Consider the following 20187-nt stretch of genomic DNA (forward strand, 5'->3'; position numbering starts at 1 on the left):
AAGTTAATTTCAGTTTCATCGGAAATGATCGCAGATTCATTTCCAAAAACTATGATCACGATTTATAAACGCTTTTGCAAATTCTATACGTTTCTGTCCATTTACCTTAAAGGTCGATTTCTTTCGTGCAACTCTACCATTATATTCTTCTTTTCTTAGTGTCCTGCAAACTGTTCCGTTCGAAATTTCTTTCTGAGGGCAAATAACTTTCTGACATCAATTTCCTTCCAATTCCCACATTTTTCTTCGGATTTACTTTGATTTGTCGCTAAATAAGTCCTTTATTGTGATTTCCGACAATATTTGGATTTTTACTTTTTATAAATATATGTGCTTATATAGAATATTCATTCCCTGGCATTATCGCAACATGGATATACTTTCATTGAATAAGGACGGGGTAGACATGACATTAGATGGGACTTTATGCAGCTTTGTGTTTCAGGTCCTGACATACCGATCTGGAAAAAAATTAGTGTTTCTTGCGCCTTCCGCAATTTGTTGCGGCGGACATAGGAATTATATTCAACGATACAGTGTCGCCACATGTAAACACAATATTAATCCGCCATATTGAAATTTATAATCTCATCAACAAGTATGCGAATTGTATTTAATAAACGAATCTTATTTAAGGACCAATAAATGTACATGTAATAAATAATAAAGTTGATGAAAAAATTTTGTCATGAACGTTATTTTGCGTGTTTATGCTCGAACCAATAAGCAATGCGGCCCCAAAGTACCACATGACCTTGTTTTCCGCTCTCGTAAGTAGCTTCATACTTCGCAACTGTCCGTGAAGTTTATGGTCGGTTCATACGATATCCCTATGTTCATCATATAAATGGGTTGTGACACTCACTAGGGAAAACACAACAAAATTCTCGTTTTTGCGAGACAGATAGAGGTGGATAGAGAATCCTGTCTCTGTTTAAAACATTCATAGCATATCACGCATGCGCAGAATGTGAACTTCTTGTCTTCCATGTTGATTGTTCGCGACTCAATTTTCGGACGGCTTCTTTTATACTTTCGATATATGAGCAACTTTTATTTACGTAATATTTATATTAGGTATCTGATATTAGGAATCATATATTACTTACATAAGTAATATATATTTCTTACATACATATAGGTATTACCTTAAAATTTTCTTTCTGGATTGAGATTATTATTGCAGCAATTATTCGTTTCTATTTATTGAATGCTACACAAATTATTATTTAACAAGTAATTTTTTCATATTTCTAATAATTATTACTACAAATGTATTGTTTAATGAAACGACGGAACTAACGATTCAATTTTATTTTTTCATTATACAAAAGATATAGATAAATATATTATGCTATATTACCGAGTAAAAATTTTGTTTACATTTACATATATTACTTTGTAAAAAGGACTGAAACTGTACTAGATATATCTATTCGTCGTGATATTAGAGTATGTAAGATACCTATCTCTGTACTTAGTTACACTTACAATAGAATCATCTCCATTTATTAGTCTGTGGATTTAATAAATATCGAAATGCATATGTATTGTGATTGATGATATTATCTTGTGATTTGAATAAAAGTGAATAAATATGGAATATAACATCTTGATATTTCTTTTGTAATAAAGAAAATAACTTTTAGTAAAAATCATATCTTTTTTTTGTCAAATTTGTTATGGAATTAATTTGTGGTTACATAAAATTATATTCGTATAATAAAATCGATGTAAATGTATGTAACAAGTAATGTAATAATAATGATAGAACATTTTTAATACTCGAGTCTGGCTAGATTTTATACTTTAACAGAAATGAGTCAAATACAACTAAGACGACGCTATCTTTTTTACTTCTATGACTAAAGAAATTATCCGCCATTATCGTATATGGTGTATAATGTGCATCAATGGTTATAAAGAAGCAAAAATACATTTAAAAAATGTGAAAGCAATAAAAACGGATTTCGTTCTACATTCATTGTGTTACGTACATTATAAATGAAACGTGTATTATTATCAAAATGAATTGCATGACTTAACATCGAAGTGCTAAATGAAGCTGAGTAGTAGAATAGAAATGTATGTAGATATTTTATATTAATAAACGAAAGAATTAGAACTTATATAATTTCTTTTACATTGGTGAGTGAAAGCAAAATTTCATATTAAATCATTTTTACATCTAATGAAAATAATTTATTGAATCTCACTATTTTACTAAAAGATGACACATATCTGTATTAAACTATAAAGTTCTAGTAATGTTCTTTCAGTTATCGATTTTTGCTACTTTCCATTATAATTAATAATTTTGTATTATTTTTTTCAGTTGAAGATGTCAATAGAATATAGTAGGAGTGTTTTAAAAATGGTGGTTGCTCAAATTTGTCAAACGATTGGATGGCATTCAATCAATTCTACACCATTAGAATTTATGGTTGATCTTATGCAAGAATATATTTTACAAATTTCAAGACTTGCTCATCAATATGCAGAAATCTGTAAGTATTTTTAAAATATTACGGAGATTTAATTGATGTTTTAAACAATATCAAGATAGTTCTATTGGCTTTATAAATAATTACGCAGTATATAAAAGTTAAATCATAGTAGTTTCATTTTAAATATAATATTAAATGTTTTTTCAGTGGGAAGAACAGAAGCAAATCTTGATGATTTAGGTTTAGCATTTCGACATATGAATATTGATATACAAGAGTTAACAGAATATATAAAAAATGTAGATTCTGTCCCATGTCCTGTAACAGTACCAAAATTTCCGGTTCAACGAGAAAATCATCTAAATTTTTTGAAACCTGGAAGCCGGGAAGTTGTAACAAGGCCCGTACATGTACATGAACATTTACCAGCCATGTTTCCTGATACTGAAGGTAAATTATTACTCGCATATAAATACACATATAATGTTTTAAAACTGAATAACAAAATATTTTATATTCATATTAATGTCATTGTTTAACCCCAGATAAGGCTCCTAATAAAGTATTTCTGAAATGCAGGATAACCTTTTAAAAACACAACAAGTTATTTCAACCACATGTATTGATTGTACCAAAGAAAGCTTTTAAGTAAAGATAAAGCATTGAAATGAACATAAAGAAATTTATTTTGCTTATATATTGGGTTGTAACATAAGTAAGTTTGGTTAAACTCAATATTTTTCTTTATTTGATCAAAATTATTTATGTTATTTATTACTATTACTATTATTTACTATACTATTTACAACCCAATGTTTCAAATGTTTTGCTTTTTAGATATGAAAATTGGAAAGAATTTCATCAAAACTGTCAAATTTTGCATAAATGTAGATTGTAATTCTTCGTACAATCTATCTTGATAAAATATATCTTATTTTGCTGTTACAATGATGAATAACTTAAGCAATATAAGAAATATTTAGATTCTTATATATATAATATGACAGACTTTTTTCTTATTACATAAAATTTTATTTTTATTTGAGATCATCATAATGTAATGGAAATATAAGGATAAAATATTATTTTAGTCTACATTGCTTTATTAGAAAAGTTAGTATATCTATAAACAATTGTCGTGATCAATAATCTATGAAGTAATTGTTCATGTAAAAAGAGATTTTGTCAAATTTGTATGTATATTAAGATATGCTTACACCTAACATGCAAACTATTGCTAATAAAAATATTGAATATTTAGTATCTCAACTTCTTGTAGAAAAATAAATATCAATTTAATTAATGATCTCAAATAATTTTAATAAACAGGAAATTATACAATTAGAGTGAAATTTTATTAATTTACATATTGTTCACATTATTTTACAGAAGAATATATAGCAGAGAAAGCAGAAAATTTATTAAATGGAACATCCGACTTAACATTGAATAGTGGTACATCAAGTAACAGTTCTATAAATGTATCTCCTCATAGGATGTCACCACAAGTAGTATTTAAGCGACCAGGAGATCCTGTCTCATTTGAAAGTCCTATAACAAAGCGTGTAAAAGTACTGGAAGAAGGTAGACCATTACGTGAAATTCATAGTGTCATGATGACTACTTCAGGTTTTTTATCGCCTGCTCGAGAAGGAAAACTACCTGAAGCAAGAACCCCCCATCAAACTTGTTCAGATTCGTCACAACCTAGTTCTTATCCTATGGTACCCCCCGAACTAAAGTATGATAAAAAACCGAAAAAGATTGTAAAGAAAGGATTAGAAGATTGTAAACTTGATAAAGAAAATAAGAAAAAGAATCGTGCTAAGGAATTATTTAAACCAGATAAGATAGACGATAATAAAATTAAAAAGTTGGCTGGTATGAAAGAATTAGCTAAATTAAAACCTTTAAAGTCAGTAGGTGGGAAATTACAAAGTACTATGCCAAGCTCATCAAGCAGACCATCTACTCCTAAATTAGTATCACCTAAAACAGCTATTAGCCCAAAATTACAAAAAAGTACACAACCAAAGACAAAACCAGAAAAATTAGTCGACGTTACTGGTAGATCTCCACCATCTAATGAAAAAAAAGAAGACACTATTGATAAACTTCCATCAGAGCCAGATAAGCAAAAATTGAACATTTTTAAAAAGATTTCAAAACCACGAGAGGATAAAGAAAAAGACATATCAGACATACAACATAAATACAAAGAACTTGATTCAAGAGAAAGTTCACCTGGTTTAGTTATTGATGAAAATATTGATAAACAAGCATTGCGTAATGATAGTGATGTGAAACGAGAAGAAAAAAAGACTCCACATACGCCAGACGTCCACCTTCAACCAGATGGAGGAGAATTAATTGGTTTACAAAGTCCAGGATCAGATGTTTACATGTTTGATGATATGTCACCACCAGGAACTCCCAGTACACCAAGAACTCCGGAATTGAACATGCCCACAACACCTACAGATCATAAAAAGAAGAGAAAAGAAAAGATTAATAAAAAAAAGGAATTAAAATCAAGAAGCCCAAAACATTGCGTTAGTCCAAAAAAGGTAGGTTGACTTTTATTTAAAAATAGCATTATATGATATTAACACAAGTGCACGCGTGCGTATACGTGTATGCGAGCACTATTAATTGCTTGAAGAAGACGCTGAAAGACATCGCCGATATGCGATTACCGTTTTTCAGACAAAGATTATCAACGATGCGCCAGAACAGGATATACTAGATCGACCGAAAACACCACAGGCACCTGAACCTCAGATTTCCAAAGAACCAAGTTTTCCACCGACACTTCCATTTCCTTTTTTCCCCACATTTCCTCCAGCACCTGGTTTAATACCGCATCCAATGTTTCCTAGATTTCCATTACCTATAGGAAGAGGTAGTAGTGGCGCTCATCCAGCAATGTCAAATTTACCATTACCACCTCGCTTTTTAAATTTACCACCAAAATCTGAAGATTTCTCCACTTTACAAAGAACCAAATCTCTCGATCGGGAAAAGCTTCCTTCAACACCTTCCTCTACTGAAGCAACGCCTTCAATGACAAAATACGAAAAAACGGAGAGAGAAAAAGGAGATAAATCAAAGGCGGTTAAACAGGACAAAGAGATACCTCCACCAGTTCCTACGAGTACCGTTGCACCGCCTTTATCATCTGCACTTGCAGCACCAAATATGTACCCTAAACCAGTACCTATTGTGCCGTTATTATCTTCAAAAAGTCCCAAAATTGAAAAACAGGATAAAAATGATAAGGTAATTTTTTATTTTACTAGTTACTTAAATTTTTTCAGCTTTAACAATTATCGCAATGTTAACATATAAAAGTTAATGTGTTTACTATTTATACATTTGTAATATATATAAATATTCATATAAATGACATTTGGAAAATTAGGAGGTTGATTTTTTAATCATTTTGATTTCAAATTTGATAAATCGCAGGGGTTTTTTAATGCATTAGCTCAAAAATTTACATGGAAAAAAGATGTTAACAAGATATTTTCCAACCAGTTTAACTCCTAGTGGAATAAATCAAATCTAACACATATTTGACCCTTTGCACTCGGCTGTCCCCGTTTGAAGGAACATCGTAAGTTTAACAAGTTCAGATGTCCGCTCTAAGAGGACACAAAGAGATTATAAGTGATTTATATAGCAGTACATTACACAAATTCCAAATTTTCTAAAAATATGTGTTTTTTTGAAGTTCAGTCTTCACATTGTACGTGAAAACAAGTAAAGAAATAAAAGATATGCCTAGATACGCAGATTACAAAGAGCTAAAACAAGAATAATTCAAATTTATCAAACAGATTTCAGTATATTAAGCCGTTTTTAGTTATGTGAATCACATATCTGTATGTATAATTATGAGTTATATTAAAATCATTGATTCAACCAAGAAAGGGGAAGAACAAAGTATAAGTTATTTTATAACACATTATGTTTATGACACATGCAAAATTAATACTCGATTTAAAGCATGATTTTAAACATAAATTATTATCAAAACTTAATAATTAAGGAGATATTGTTTATAAAAGTTGTAATTTTTACTAATTTTGATGTATTTGTATTGTATACAATTCCATCTCCTATTTTACTAATTTTATGGATAATTCTTTTTTATTTTATTCAGAAGAGTTTAAAGCTACTAAGTAATTTTTATATCGTATTGTTATATTTGTAAATGAGTTTACAGAATGAAGATATAAACTTGCTTATTTTATTTGAGTTAAAAATTTTTAATACTTTATTGAGATGTTAATTTCCAAATTAACTTTATGCATAAAATATGTATGTTGTAAAAAAATGTCAAAGAATATAATAATTTCTCTAGACTAAAGATAAAGGAAGAGAATTGCAAGATTTATTTGAAATTTTTGAATGAAAAAAATAAGTTCTTATAGCTGTAAAACTAAATTATATTTAGAATCAAACTCTCTGAATACAATAAAGAACAATGATATGTGCGATTAAGATTTAAAGGAAAGATTTTTCAAAATAACTTCTAATTATTGAATAGTCGAACTTTCGATTAAAAAAACAAATACATAAGTTAAAATAAATGATACTCGAAGTCATTTGAGGTCTAATGAACATTTTTAAAATTACTCAAATATAATATGATCAGGTATGAATTCATTTCAATTGATGGAATTTCACCAATTATACACTTTATTGTATAATAATTTCTATTAAAAATAATTCGAATAGAAATAAGATGTTCGATTTAATGTTTGAAATGATAATTTTGTTTTTTTGGTTTCAAACGGTTAAATTCAGGAAATTCCAAAAATCAAAATTTAGTACAAAGTTTTGAATATCGATTTAACAGACTTATTTAGATAATCAAAATCAAAATTTTATTGGAAGTAAACTGATAATGTGAAATATTAAAACTTAAAATAACATTTTCCCCAAATAATTTATAAAAATGTATATGTATATCAGTTTTATTATTAAATAATTATTACATATAAATTTTATTTTCAGAAATCAAAGGAACATAAGAAAGAAAAGAAAGATAAATTAAAAAAGAAGAAAGATAAGAAAGAAAAGCACAAAGAGAAAGGGGAGAAAATAAAAGAAAAAAAGGATAAAATGGATAAAAAGGAAAAGGTGGATAAAATTAAAGAAAAGAAAGAAAAGAAAGATAAGCGAAAAGAGAAAGAGGTAGAAGAGTCACTTTTTATAAATATTTCTACTGCCTTCTTTTCTATTATTTTTTGTGAGATTATTTGAAATTAAGAGACTAATGTTTTAATTTCTTTTTATTATAGAAAGAAGATAAAATTTCAGAAGCTGTACCAAAAATAACACTAAAATTAGGTACAGCTTCTCCAAGACCTCCAACGCCTGATGCTGCTCCGATGAAGAAAATGTAAGTTCACAGATAATTTTAATTTTCTTCTTTTAGTTTCAATAAGTTTTTTTGTGATGATTTCAATTCATGTGTTTTGTTTTCTTATTGTGCTATTATAAGGATTTCCGTTGTGTTTGTTTTCTTGTTGTATGAAGAATCGTATTATGCGTTAATGTTGAACACACGCATTGTATTTAATAACGCATACATTATTATTAGGGAAATGTGTTATAGAACTATAAAGACATTGCTGAAGAAGCCCGAGGATGAGACGAAACGAGAACCAAGTCCTGAGTTGGCGAAAATATCAGCATTAGTAACGCGGCCGCCAAAGCAAAAGTCGGCAAGTAAGAAAACAGAGGAGGGAACATTAGATGGAAGCCCTGCTCTTCCTACAGATACTTTCTCTGCCAATCTTACTAGTGTGCCACTTGCAACAGTTCCTCGAGCAAAGAAATCTCTCTTCAAAGCCTTACCTCAAAGAGAGACTCCTCCATCTCAATTTGATCCTGCTCCTAAGCTCCCACCTCCTCTGACGCAACAACAACCACCACCGTATTATTTTGTAAGTACATTTTTATATGATAATCATATACTTCAAATATATAAAAATGTTATATTTTTAAGTATAACATTTAATTAGGTTTTCAAATATTTCAGAATATTTCAAATATGTTAAGAATCAGATACCTTTTTATAAAATTACAATTGAATCATAATAGGGCTGTCATAACTTACACATTCAAAAGAAATAATATTATAATCATTTTTAATCATTATTTTCTTAAATTTTTATGATCGATTTTAACATATCTTTTCTCGTTTATAGTTGAAATAGTTGAGATATAAATCGTGTTTTCCTCCTTTTTATTAATATAAATTTTATTAAATAATATAATTTTATATATATATATTAAATAATATAATATAATTTATTAAATAATATAATATAATTTTATTAAATGTGTCAATAAAAATAGTTATATTTTTTATTAAATTCATTGCTTCTTATATACATACAAATTAATCCTTTGCGGACGGTACGGTTCGAAGTCAACCGTACCGTGGGGCCGAGCTGCTGCCGCGATAGTCATTTAAAATTGTCAGTGCTCATTTCTGCTTAGACGCGCTTTTCGTTCATAAATGTCAAATTCTAGACATATGTACATATACAAATTCTCCACAGGATAAATAAAATGACACACATATGAGTCTTTTAGTTCTATCAATTGTTTTCGCCGAACGCGTTTACGCGGGACATATATATGAGTCGTTCGGCTCTATCAGTTGTTTTCGTCAAACGCATACATGAGTTACTCGTCCAAATTGATGGTTTACGCAGAACGCACATATGCAGTGGTAGTCCGCAAGGGGTTAAGATATTTGTTATGGCATATATTAAAATATAAAATATATGTGTTACATAAGGATGTAGCATACTATAAAATAGTATATGTACATACACAGAAAAACGATTTGAATTAATGATAAACAGTGGCACAGATGAGAAAAAAATTTTATTTTATAATAAATCTCGTATAGTAAGCTGAGATGACAGCCCTCCTTCATTAAATTGATTATTTATTAATTATAATCATTCATAGTTTTGTTTAGATTAATATTGCTATAATATTTAAACATTCTTGCGTTTTTATACATACTTCAAATGAGAATATATCAGATAATTTATTTAAATTTCAATCAAACATTTCATGTAGATATAAAATGTCTCAATCATTTTTTACGTATATAGCTGATTATTTTTTATGCAAAGATTAACTCAATTCATTGATACCATTTTCACTCCATCCAACAACCCTGCTTCCCAATATTTCATTTTTTACTTTCTATGCATTCATGACTTGCGGTGACGGTATAATTTTCATTTGGCCTGCTTTGTTGTATAGATTCATTTGTCTCTAAAGTGTGTATGTAGAACAACTTTATAGCCTACATTAGAATTGTTACGTATTTCATGTTGTGATTACCAATATACTTGATTATTTCAAATTTTAGCACTTCTATCACATTCAATTAGGTGGAATCTTTTGTATTGAAAGAAGTCTCAGAACTTAATTCCATTAGATATTTTGAGAATATCCATTTTCATTTTTTCAATGATAAAATATTTTAATAATAAGTATTATTAAATAGCCACAAATTTTATAAATGACTAATTTAAAGTTTTAAGTTCTAAGACCTTTCTGATCTTACACTGCTATTGAAATGGATTTTTAAACTTTCTTTTTTTTTTTCTTTTAGTATTTTCTTCTGTAATGCAAATGCACATATGGTATATTTCATATAGCTTAAATAGATTGATCTTAATGGAGAAAGGAATATTCTTGTATAACTTCATAAAGATGGATTCAAAAGTTTCTATCTAAAAACATGGTAAAATTAAATTTAAAAAAAATCGTTAGATTGTTCTAAATGGAATATCCAATTTTGTTTCAAATGCAATAATCTATAGATTAGGTTTGAACATTCTATTAAACTTTATTTACAATTAAGAGTTTGAGAAATTATTTTAACAAATATTGGGTGTTATATTAGGGAAAATAAAATATAAAATATATTGCAAATGTATCTTTTTTTAGGATAGTACAGATTCTAAAAGCTTTTTTGAGTAAGTGTATTAATATTTTCCATAAACTACCAAAAAATAAGTGCATGGCATTTTTATTGGTACAAGTAATTTTATTGAACAATTATATCATATTAATAATAAGCATATAGATACTTGTCTTTTAACTTTTTTCAAAAAAGTTTTTTGCTAAAAGTAATTTGTAAATAACGTAAAAATTTTTATTGATAAAATGTTATTACTTTTTATGAATATTTTATAAATAAGCACATAGCTTATTTTTATAAAAAGTAAATTTGAATAAAATATTAGTTATTTTATATTTAGTGAAACATAATTGTTTAAAAGCTTTATACAATATTTTCCATAAGAAGTTGATTTATTGTGTTTTATTAAATTTATATGTTATTACATGTTATCAAATATAATAATTTCAGACCTTATGTGTAACATTCAAAAAGTATAATATACAAAGTTTTTCAACCTTCCTTCTTAATCTTTTAAGATGGAAGATTTAATATATTTACAAATATATATTTCCAGTAATCTTTTTGCTCAGCATTTTCTATAAGAAAAAGAAAATATTAAACATAGTATTCTAGGTTTTTTTAAGGTGAGTGTCTAGGAGCATTCTATATATGACCAGTAATAATAAAATACATTATGCTTTACTTTTTAAATTTTAATATCTTATTTATATACATAATGTACAGGGATAATTTTAAGATATTGATTACTGAAGGAAGTTAACATAGGTGCTTATGAATTTTTTTGAAATTTTTTATAAATTTATATACATGGCATTAAAAATATAATCAATTTAAAAAAAAAAGATTATTATAAAATATTAAATCAATACACACACACACACACACAGAGAGAGATATATATATATTAATATATATAATATGTTATATATGTCGGAGATGGAAGGACAGCAGGATTTCCCCGTGGACCGTGGATTCGTTATCGAACCTGAATTCGTTGTCACCATCATCTCGAACATCCTATTGCCATTACTCATAGCCTCTTGTAATGCCCACATTCGTGCTGATAAATATTAGCTACATTCGCGACGGTAAAATAAGTAAAGGTTCATAGAACGCTCCAAAATGCCAACCTGACTCCGACATATATTATATATAATTAAACATTTTTAATTCAGTAATTCTTTTGCTCTTTCAATATAAAGTAGATATTTTATATTGCATTTGAAAGAATTGATATTAGATACAATTGGCCAAATTTATTCTTTTCTTTTCTTTTTTTGTTTTCTTTAAATAATTACAGGCAAAAAAGAAAAAAAATACTTTTAATTTAATTTTTTGGTAGTTCATATCTATGTATGCATTATATTATAATATGTGTTATCCTACATTAGAACATTTAAAATACACTAAATTAACAGAAATATTGTAATATAATTCAGTTACAGTTTTTATATGACATGCAATGTTAAAACATCTAAAGATGTAAAAGTAGTATTATACTTCCTTGCATAAAAGTCGATAAAATAAGTGATATGGAGACAATACACTTGATACAATATATAATAATGAATAAAATGAGTAAATAATTGACAATATTATATTAATCTCCTATTTTTAAAGAAATACAGGGGCCAGTAAATTATAAATGAATTTATTATTTGCACAAAAGTAAAATGTAATTTAAAATTACAAAAAGCCCAGTATTTAATATATTTACTGTTATTTTTTATTCTTATTTATTCCTTTTCTTTCATTAGAGAAATAATAATGTATAACTTAACTATATATAACTCTAGAATTTTTAAAAAATAGATAATATACTCATGATTTTAATTTAATTTGCTAAAATTTTAAAAAATATATAAATACCTTTTTATGAACAAATTTAATTGAAGCATTTACTTAAAGATAACAATCTTTAAATAGATAATAAAAAGTTTCTATTATAAGAAATTTAATTTTAGAAGGGAATAAGTACACTAATAAACAATATACTTTATAGTTTCTTAAAACTGAATGAATAACTATTATAATACAGAAAGGGGGAAATATGAAATAGTTTACAAAATAGCAAAGGATTGGTTGATTGCATGCAACTTGCATGTCGTTATTAAGCATAGCATGCAGAACAATTAGGAATATAACGAACGGTTTTAACGGCACAGAGACGAAAGCAGATGCAGCTCTTAAAAAGGATGATGCTAAGGAAGACAAAGAAAATGGCAGGATTGCGCTGCCCCCAACACCAACCACTACTGTGGTGAGTACATTCCCATTCTAAACAAAAGTCATTAGATACTCCTTGTAAAGTATCATCTATTTTCTATCTGTGTCAATTTTATCGAAATATGGGTTTGTGCGTTGTCTTTAGCTTCTGCCTGAATCTATCATGGTTATGATATTAGAAAAGTTTTCAACTTTTAATGTGAAAACATTTACTGTTCTTAAATTCCTATTATAAAATTTCTTGAAACTGCCTTTAATAACAATTACAACTTATGTAACTATATACATAGATAAATGAACATAAAAAGAACATATATTTATAATATAAAAAACTTCGTATATATTTTATAACAATAATATATGTGATTTAAACATATTAATATATATATAATTCATAATTTTATTTATATACACATATTTAATTTATAATTTTCATGTTTAAATATAATGACAATTGAGTGTGAAAAAAGCATTTGAATTAAATTTAAAAACTTGATAAATAAAGCTTTAACTGGATAAATGAAAGTTTATTAAAAATTATTTTATGTAAAATTATTTTATATTGAAAATAGAATAATTTTTCTCTTACATTACAGATTATATATGCTAATCAAACTTATATAATAATAAAATATTGTTTTTCTTCTTTTCTCATTCTCTCTCTATATCTATCTATTTATTTATATATTTATCTGTGCCTCTATAAAAGAAAGCTTTTTAATATTTATAAACAAATAAATATTACAGCTGATATTAATATATATGGATATTTATACATTTAGATAACTTTACGTAAAACTATATGAAGGAAGATAGAAATATGTAACTATTACAAATTAAATTATATAAAACAATAATACACACAAGATTTCTATTTGTATGGAAACCAATATATACAGTAACTTTACTTATTGAAATTATCAGTTTAGAATATTTTAAATGAGTCTTCATTATCTTTTACTTAGATTAATTTATGTAATAAGAGTCTGATGCAACCAATATATTAATAACATATAATAAACATGAAAATATTATTTTTATATATAATTATATTATATGCTAATAAGGTTAAATAATTATAACATACAACATATATCTTGATGTTTATACATTGCATCGTCTTATACAAGATGAGTTATCTAACATAAAAATTTAAAATTTCTCCTATATTTTTAGTGTTAGAAAGAAAATGTTTCAGATAGAAGAGTTTGTTATGAAAAAACAAATATTATCATAAAAAATCATAATGTCGATGTTTGGGTCATTTAGAGAATGGGTTATGGGGAATGTTTGGGTTATTAGAGAATAATTTTTAAAAAATACAATCTAAAGTAGAAACAGTGTGTGTAGATATTAAGAAATTTTTCATATTAATAACTGAAATATTATTGAAAATCATATTTAGCTCATACAATTTTCTGGTGTTCTATGTTTAATATTTATTCATCTATTTCAGTAAGTCCAATTTTTAAGATATGAAAATTATCTTAGAAGAAACATACATTATGTTTCTACATTATAAATTATCTTTTATAAAAATTAAAAATTATATATGAATGAATTTTTCTTTCTATCAACTTCAATGTTGTAGAAACAAAAATATATCATATCATTTAAAACATTGTTAGTGGCTTTAAAATCTTAAAAACCATAGCTTTAAAAAAAATTTCTATCATAATATTTAGTCTTCTGTAACAAATATTTCCTTACTTAAATATTTTCATATCATTAAAGACAATAGAGAAATTTTTGGTCCTAAAGTTAGGTGATTCACTTTGTATGTGCATTGTTCATATTTGACTTCTTATTTATTGTCTATTATAGGTACTACTTTTAAATATAGAAACAAAAAATTATTATTAAATAGATTAGATTCAAATAAGGGTAGACATGCAAATATTGTATCTGACAATAAGCATTTTGAATATAATTAAACTTTCAGTACTAAATATGATAAATATCTAATTCTAATAAAATATATACACCTGAAATATTAAATAATTTTTTTCTAAATTAATGATAACTTGGTTCTTGGATAATTGAAATATAAATTGCAAATGAGCATTTATTATAAAACATATTTGTGGGCCAAGTGAAAATTTGTTTAATTACCGCAGACCAGCACCTTAACTTTTGTGTAAATGTGTTATTCCTTCCCTACTTATATTCATGTTCATTACATGCATACATTATTCATAATTCATCATAATTCATCAGCATACATTATTCTTTTAAATCATAAGTTGCATTTAATGATAGATATAAATATATGTATGTGGTATGGTAATTACATAAATTCTGTATTATTTTCAAGGTATTGGTTTTGTTATGAAAAATTTTAATTAATTTTTGTAACAGATATTTCATTAGTTTATAAATGTTAATAATCATAATTATGTATCTACTTTAATTCAGAAATATTTCAGTTTCATTCAACTTTGATCTCTTTTCATTTATATCTCAGCTTACTAAAGATATTATGTATTTACATATATAACATTATAAAATTATATATAAATGCGTATATATGTATACATACATAACATCAATATTGTTATTCAGATTATAAAAAGTGTTCATTAATTTTGGACTATAACAATTTTATCATCTACTGAGTACCTTTGGTCACATATTTTTTATCAGTTCTTCAATTTTCTAATTATAGTATAAACAATAAGATACAATTCTTAAATATGTTAAGAGTTTAATGTACATTACATATCTTTTTAGTAACATATTGTTAACATGTTAACAAAATACAAAAGATGGGTTGGTTTATCCAAACATATCATAAAAGAGAAGTATGTTGTATTTTTATCGTCATATGAGTTTTTCAGGATCAAGGTGGTCATAAAGTTTGGTTCTGTCCTGCATGTGGTAACCAAGATGATGGATCACCTATGGTTGGTTGTGATGATTGTGATGCATGGTATCATTGGTAAGTAAATGTTGATAAAACAATAATTATTTGGAGCTATACCATAAATTTTTAAGAAAGGCTGTTTTCTAATATAAATGAACATATCTTTACCTTTCTTTTTACAAATTGACTAAAACACTTAAAAATATAAACAATTCTAATATTATGTATCTTTTAACACTTCTTCTTATATTATAAAAATGCTATGTAAATTGAAATACAAAAAACCATAGCAGATTACTTTTTTAGAGAACATATTAAAAATAGAAAAATTACACATCCACTAGAAATAAAAAATTTTAATTATTAAATTATTTTTTTAACTACAACTTAAATATGAGTTTTTAATATCACTATATTTACACTATATTATTTTAACTTCTTTTTTTTATTACTTTTTTTACCTTTTGTTCCTCCAATAAATTCCGTTTTTTTCCTCACATTTTATCTTGTTAATACTTTGTTATTTTCTTTCTTTATCCTTTGCTTTTTAAAAAACATAACAAAGTACAATTACCTTTACTATATAGACGATGATGAAATGACATAATTAAAACTTAAGAATTCTTTTTTGCCTCGAGATTTAGTTGATTTATGTTTTCTGTGTGTGTGTTTAATTTACATATTCTCAATCATATAGGGTGTGTGTTGGTATGCAAGTACCACCAGCTGACAATGAGGATTGGTACTGTCGCACCTGTATAGCCAAAAAACAAGAACTTCATCATGATAAAAAGAAGAAAAAGAGGAAGAAAAAAGTGAAAGTTGCTGCCTAGTACAAGCTACCCGGGTCTTGTATAAGATCCGGTATAGGGATTCAAACTACTACCAAAGTTAAAAAAGACAGCAAGCTTGGTGTAAAGAGTATAAAAAGCAAAAAATTATCAAAAGCAGAAGTGAAGTTACAAATGAAATCATTAAAAGAAAAATCTCTACCAATCAAGGGAAAGTCTGGGAAGACTATTATGAAGGTTAAGACTGTAAAGAAACAGAGCAAAAAGATGAAAGATAGTGCAATCCAGTTGACTTAGAAAATGTTATCTTTTGTGATCATCAATATAAATTTATGGTTTAATCTTAACACGTTGATAGCTAATTGAAAAAGTGACAAGATCGTATAATATTAATTGTTTGCAACAATTATATTCTTTTTATGATGAAAGAAATATACAATATGTATATTACACTAGTGGAATATACAATGTAATACATGTACAGCTACAATTAATTTGATACAATTTCAAAATGATACAAATTATAGAATAATAATTCAATTTTTGAACAAGTTTAAACTTATAGTAAAATAAATTTTCATTCAGTTTATTTCTGAACCTATCTGTTGTATTCTAAAATAATTAATAAGTGATATTTTCAATACGTTTCATATAAACAATTGAAATTATGTTAAATATATTTTCTTGCGATCAATATGTCCAAGTTTGTTCAGATTTTTTTTGATCTTTTTATTTTAGGAAAAGATACAAAATTTAGATATTATTACAAATATTTATTATAATTCATTTATATCTATATTAATTTAATTAATTATTTAAAAAAAACAACTGAACTTAATAAATGTCTAAGCAAAATATGTTAGACGGATTTCATTTTACATTTTCTTTTTCTTCATATATTCATTCATAATTTTTAGCAAAAATATTCTTAAAGATATCTTTGATCTTATATAGTTTGATATTGATTATGGTTTTCATAGTAGTCCATCTGTTATTTAGATAATTAGATAAATGACGTTTCCACTTTTTGAATTTCGTATATTTTTATGTACAATATACAAAATCGTTATGTGCAGAATGAGTTAATTAAATCATATTATATCAATAAGATGCTTAATTATAGCTCTTTACAAGAATTATTTATATATTTATATCATGTTTACAAATTTCCTGAAAATTTAGAAAAAAGAATATGTTTCTTCTCAAGCACTAAAATTATAAACTTAATAGCATGAAAAATTAATATGAAAACAGTAAAAATACAAATAACATATTACAAAAATACAAATAATAGATAATATATTTTATGTATAGCAATCAACGTGTTAAAACTGATAATGTAACATTTAAAAATCAGTCACGAAGATTCTATTCTCTTTTATTAAAGCAGAAAAGTCTGCATAATATATTGTGTACATTTTTTCATCTATACATATTTACTGAATTCAGATCATCCCATAACTATGAACCACAATAACTGTAATTGTAAAAGAATTTGCTAATTGTTTTGCACTTATAATATTAACCCTTACAACTCTGACTATTTTTACAACTTGTCTTTTGCTTTGTAAATAAGAAATTTTATGTGTTTATTGTTTCTAAATAATTGTACAACTTATGATGCATGATGTACAATATAAAATATATTTTTTATAGAAATAAATGGCATTGCTTACCACATTGATACCTACATGGATAGATTTACTCATTTTATAGACTGATAAAAATCATTAAAGTGAGTAAATCTATCTGTTCAGTTGACAATAAAAATATTGATAAATATATATGTATCATACAATTTAATTTCTATCACCTATAACGATTATTTGCATTAGAATTTAATTATACATAAAGATGGTATTACAAAATATAATTGCATGGTTGGGTCTCAATGTGATAAGAACAAAAACTTAGTCAAATAAAATATTACGATTTAAGTATTATATTCATTATTTATTGTTCCAAATGTATATGACTAAGTTAAATTCTATCTCATTGCTATCTAATTCTCTTTTTATTCAAATATTAAATGATAAATTCAGAAGTTTTTATAGGTGAGTAACAGAAAACTTTAGAAGTTGTTAGGGTTAATTTTAATATCATATGAAAAAAAATATAAAAAATAATATATTGAACATTGTTATTCATAATTCAAATATATTTTTTCTTTTGTTATTAGATTGAACATTATAGATATGATAGAAATGGACTTTGAAGTCAAGATTAGGATCAATTACAAAAGTAATTACATAATATATTGTACTTTATAGTTTTATATTAATATTTAATTAAGAAACGAGTAATGATGTAATAATAATAATAATGTATTTGTAATACAATGAACAGATTTCCAAGTAAATGAACTGTAATTGAGAAAAACATAAAATTATACTGTATTAAAACATTTTTTAAAGTTACAAAAAATTAAAATTCATCTTGCAAAAAATCAATGTATATAAATTTTTGTACATGATAATTATATAATTCATGCAAATCATTTTTACTGTATTATAGAAGCAATGCTTATCAAAAATTGAATAAAGTATGTTATATACTTAAAAGTCTATAGAATGAATATTAACCAAGATTTAAATTTGACAGTCCTCTATATTAATCTTGTTACTGTAAACAAGTAGGTAAGAACAGTAAATACAAAGTTGAAAAATTACCAAATTAGTTTTGATTTATTCATAATTAGTTTACTTGTATTAAAATCCTCTGTGTTATACATACATATATAATTTTTGCAATCTTACAAATATTCTATATATTTATATATATATATATGTTTTACTATTAAGTTGTTTGTTATCTTTTACATACATTATAAAATAAAATTATGTTTACATTTAAAATTATGTTTCTTAACGTTACGGATTGAATGTTTTTTTGTTAAAATAATTAAATCTAGATAGAGTAACTTATATAAATTTTAGTTTAATTAAAAACAATTAGTAATTGCTATATCCTTAATTACATTAAGCATACAACCATATACAAAGATAAAGAGAATATCATTAGATATTGATAATTAATTATATTTTTAGCAGCTATATTGCTATTTATGATTATATTAAATCAATATTCACTAACTTATAAAACTAGAGAGGATATATAAAACATATCAGCATCGCCATCGAACATGTAATTCTAAGGATAGCTGTCGATTAACAGGAAAATGGTGACTTACCTAAATATATACTTACCAGATGTACTTATTACTAGTGGCAACTAGTTTAATTTTAAATTTTAGTCTGAAGTAGAAATGGCAAGATATGTACACATCTTTTTCTTTATTCACATTTAGAGAAGTGAAATGTTTAATAGTAATTAATTAATTATTTTGATGAACGTTTATTTTACTGAAATATAAATGTATATAATATTTATAATCTGTTGCGACAAAAAAGTTTAGAAGAGAATATTTCTTATTCCAAGTTATTTCTTCCCAATATTTTTTATTTCAAAAGAAAATATTGTACAATTCGTTGTGTAATTATATTTTATTATAGTTTTTCTTCTTTTTTTTTATTTAAACTTCTATATCATATAATACAACATATTATCGACATTCCTACGTCTTATTTCAAAATTTATACCAATCTTTAGAGGAAATAATTATCGGTTTAGATTAAAAACAACAAAATTATAACTTGATAAAATTCAAATTATTTAAATATAAAAATGATTTTTAATTTGCCGGTAAGACCATATATTCATAACAAACGTGAATTATTTCAAAATGCAGGCAGTATTTTATATTCAGATGCTGATTATTATACAATGTAAGTGAGAATTATGGGCAATATATAGTTCTTTATAATCAAAAAATTACAGAGAAAATAAGATTGGGGATCGAAGATTCCAATGAATAAAAATGTTCATAGTACC

At 25.6% G+C, this 20187-nt stretch overlaps 1 protein-coding gene across 14 annotated transcripts; it reads left to right on the top strand.

The window, feature by feature from the left end:
- The first annotated feature begins 1454 nt into the window (after nucleotides 1-1454).
- Nucleotides 1455-18395, top strand: LOC126867098 (transcription initiation factor TFIID subunit 3). 14 transcript variants are annotated; one of them, XM_050621245.1, is made up of 11 exons: nucleotides 1458-1739; nucleotides 2336-2507; nucleotides 2655-2897; nucleotides 3837-5014; nucleotides 5154-5726; nucleotides 7470-7595; nucleotides 7757-7857; nucleotides 8059-8404; nucleotides 12582-12676; nucleotides 15480-15580; nucleotides 16203-18395. In XM_050621245.1, exons 1-11 carry the CDS (start codon nucleotides 1683-1685, stop codon nucleotides 16265-16267), a joined length of 3057 nt encoding a protein of 1018 aa, XP_050477202.1. In that variant the 5' UTR covers nucleotides 1458-1682; the 3' UTR covers nucleotides 16268-18395. The 14 variants fall into 14 exon arrangements, 13 of the variants coding, with proteins under 13 accessions (XP_050477211.1, XP_050477202.1, XP_050477210.1 ...); XR_007690145.1 differs by having other exon boundaries at nucleotides 1461-1739; nucleotides 7470-7649; nucleotides 15472-15580; nucleotides 16203-16353; XM_050621253.1 differs by having other exon boundaries at nucleotides 1461-1739; nucleotides 7470-7649; nucleotides 8059-8186; nucleotides 15472-15580.
- Nucleotides 18396-20187: the final 1792 nt, after the last annotated feature.

Source organism: Bombus huntii, chromosome 6 (assembly GCF_024542735.1).
Source record: "Bombus huntii isolate Logan2020A chromosome 6, iyBomHunt1.1, whole genome shotgun sequence".
Lineage (NCBI taxonomy): Eukaryota > Metazoa > Arthropoda > Insecta > Hymenoptera > Apidae > Bombus > Bombus huntii.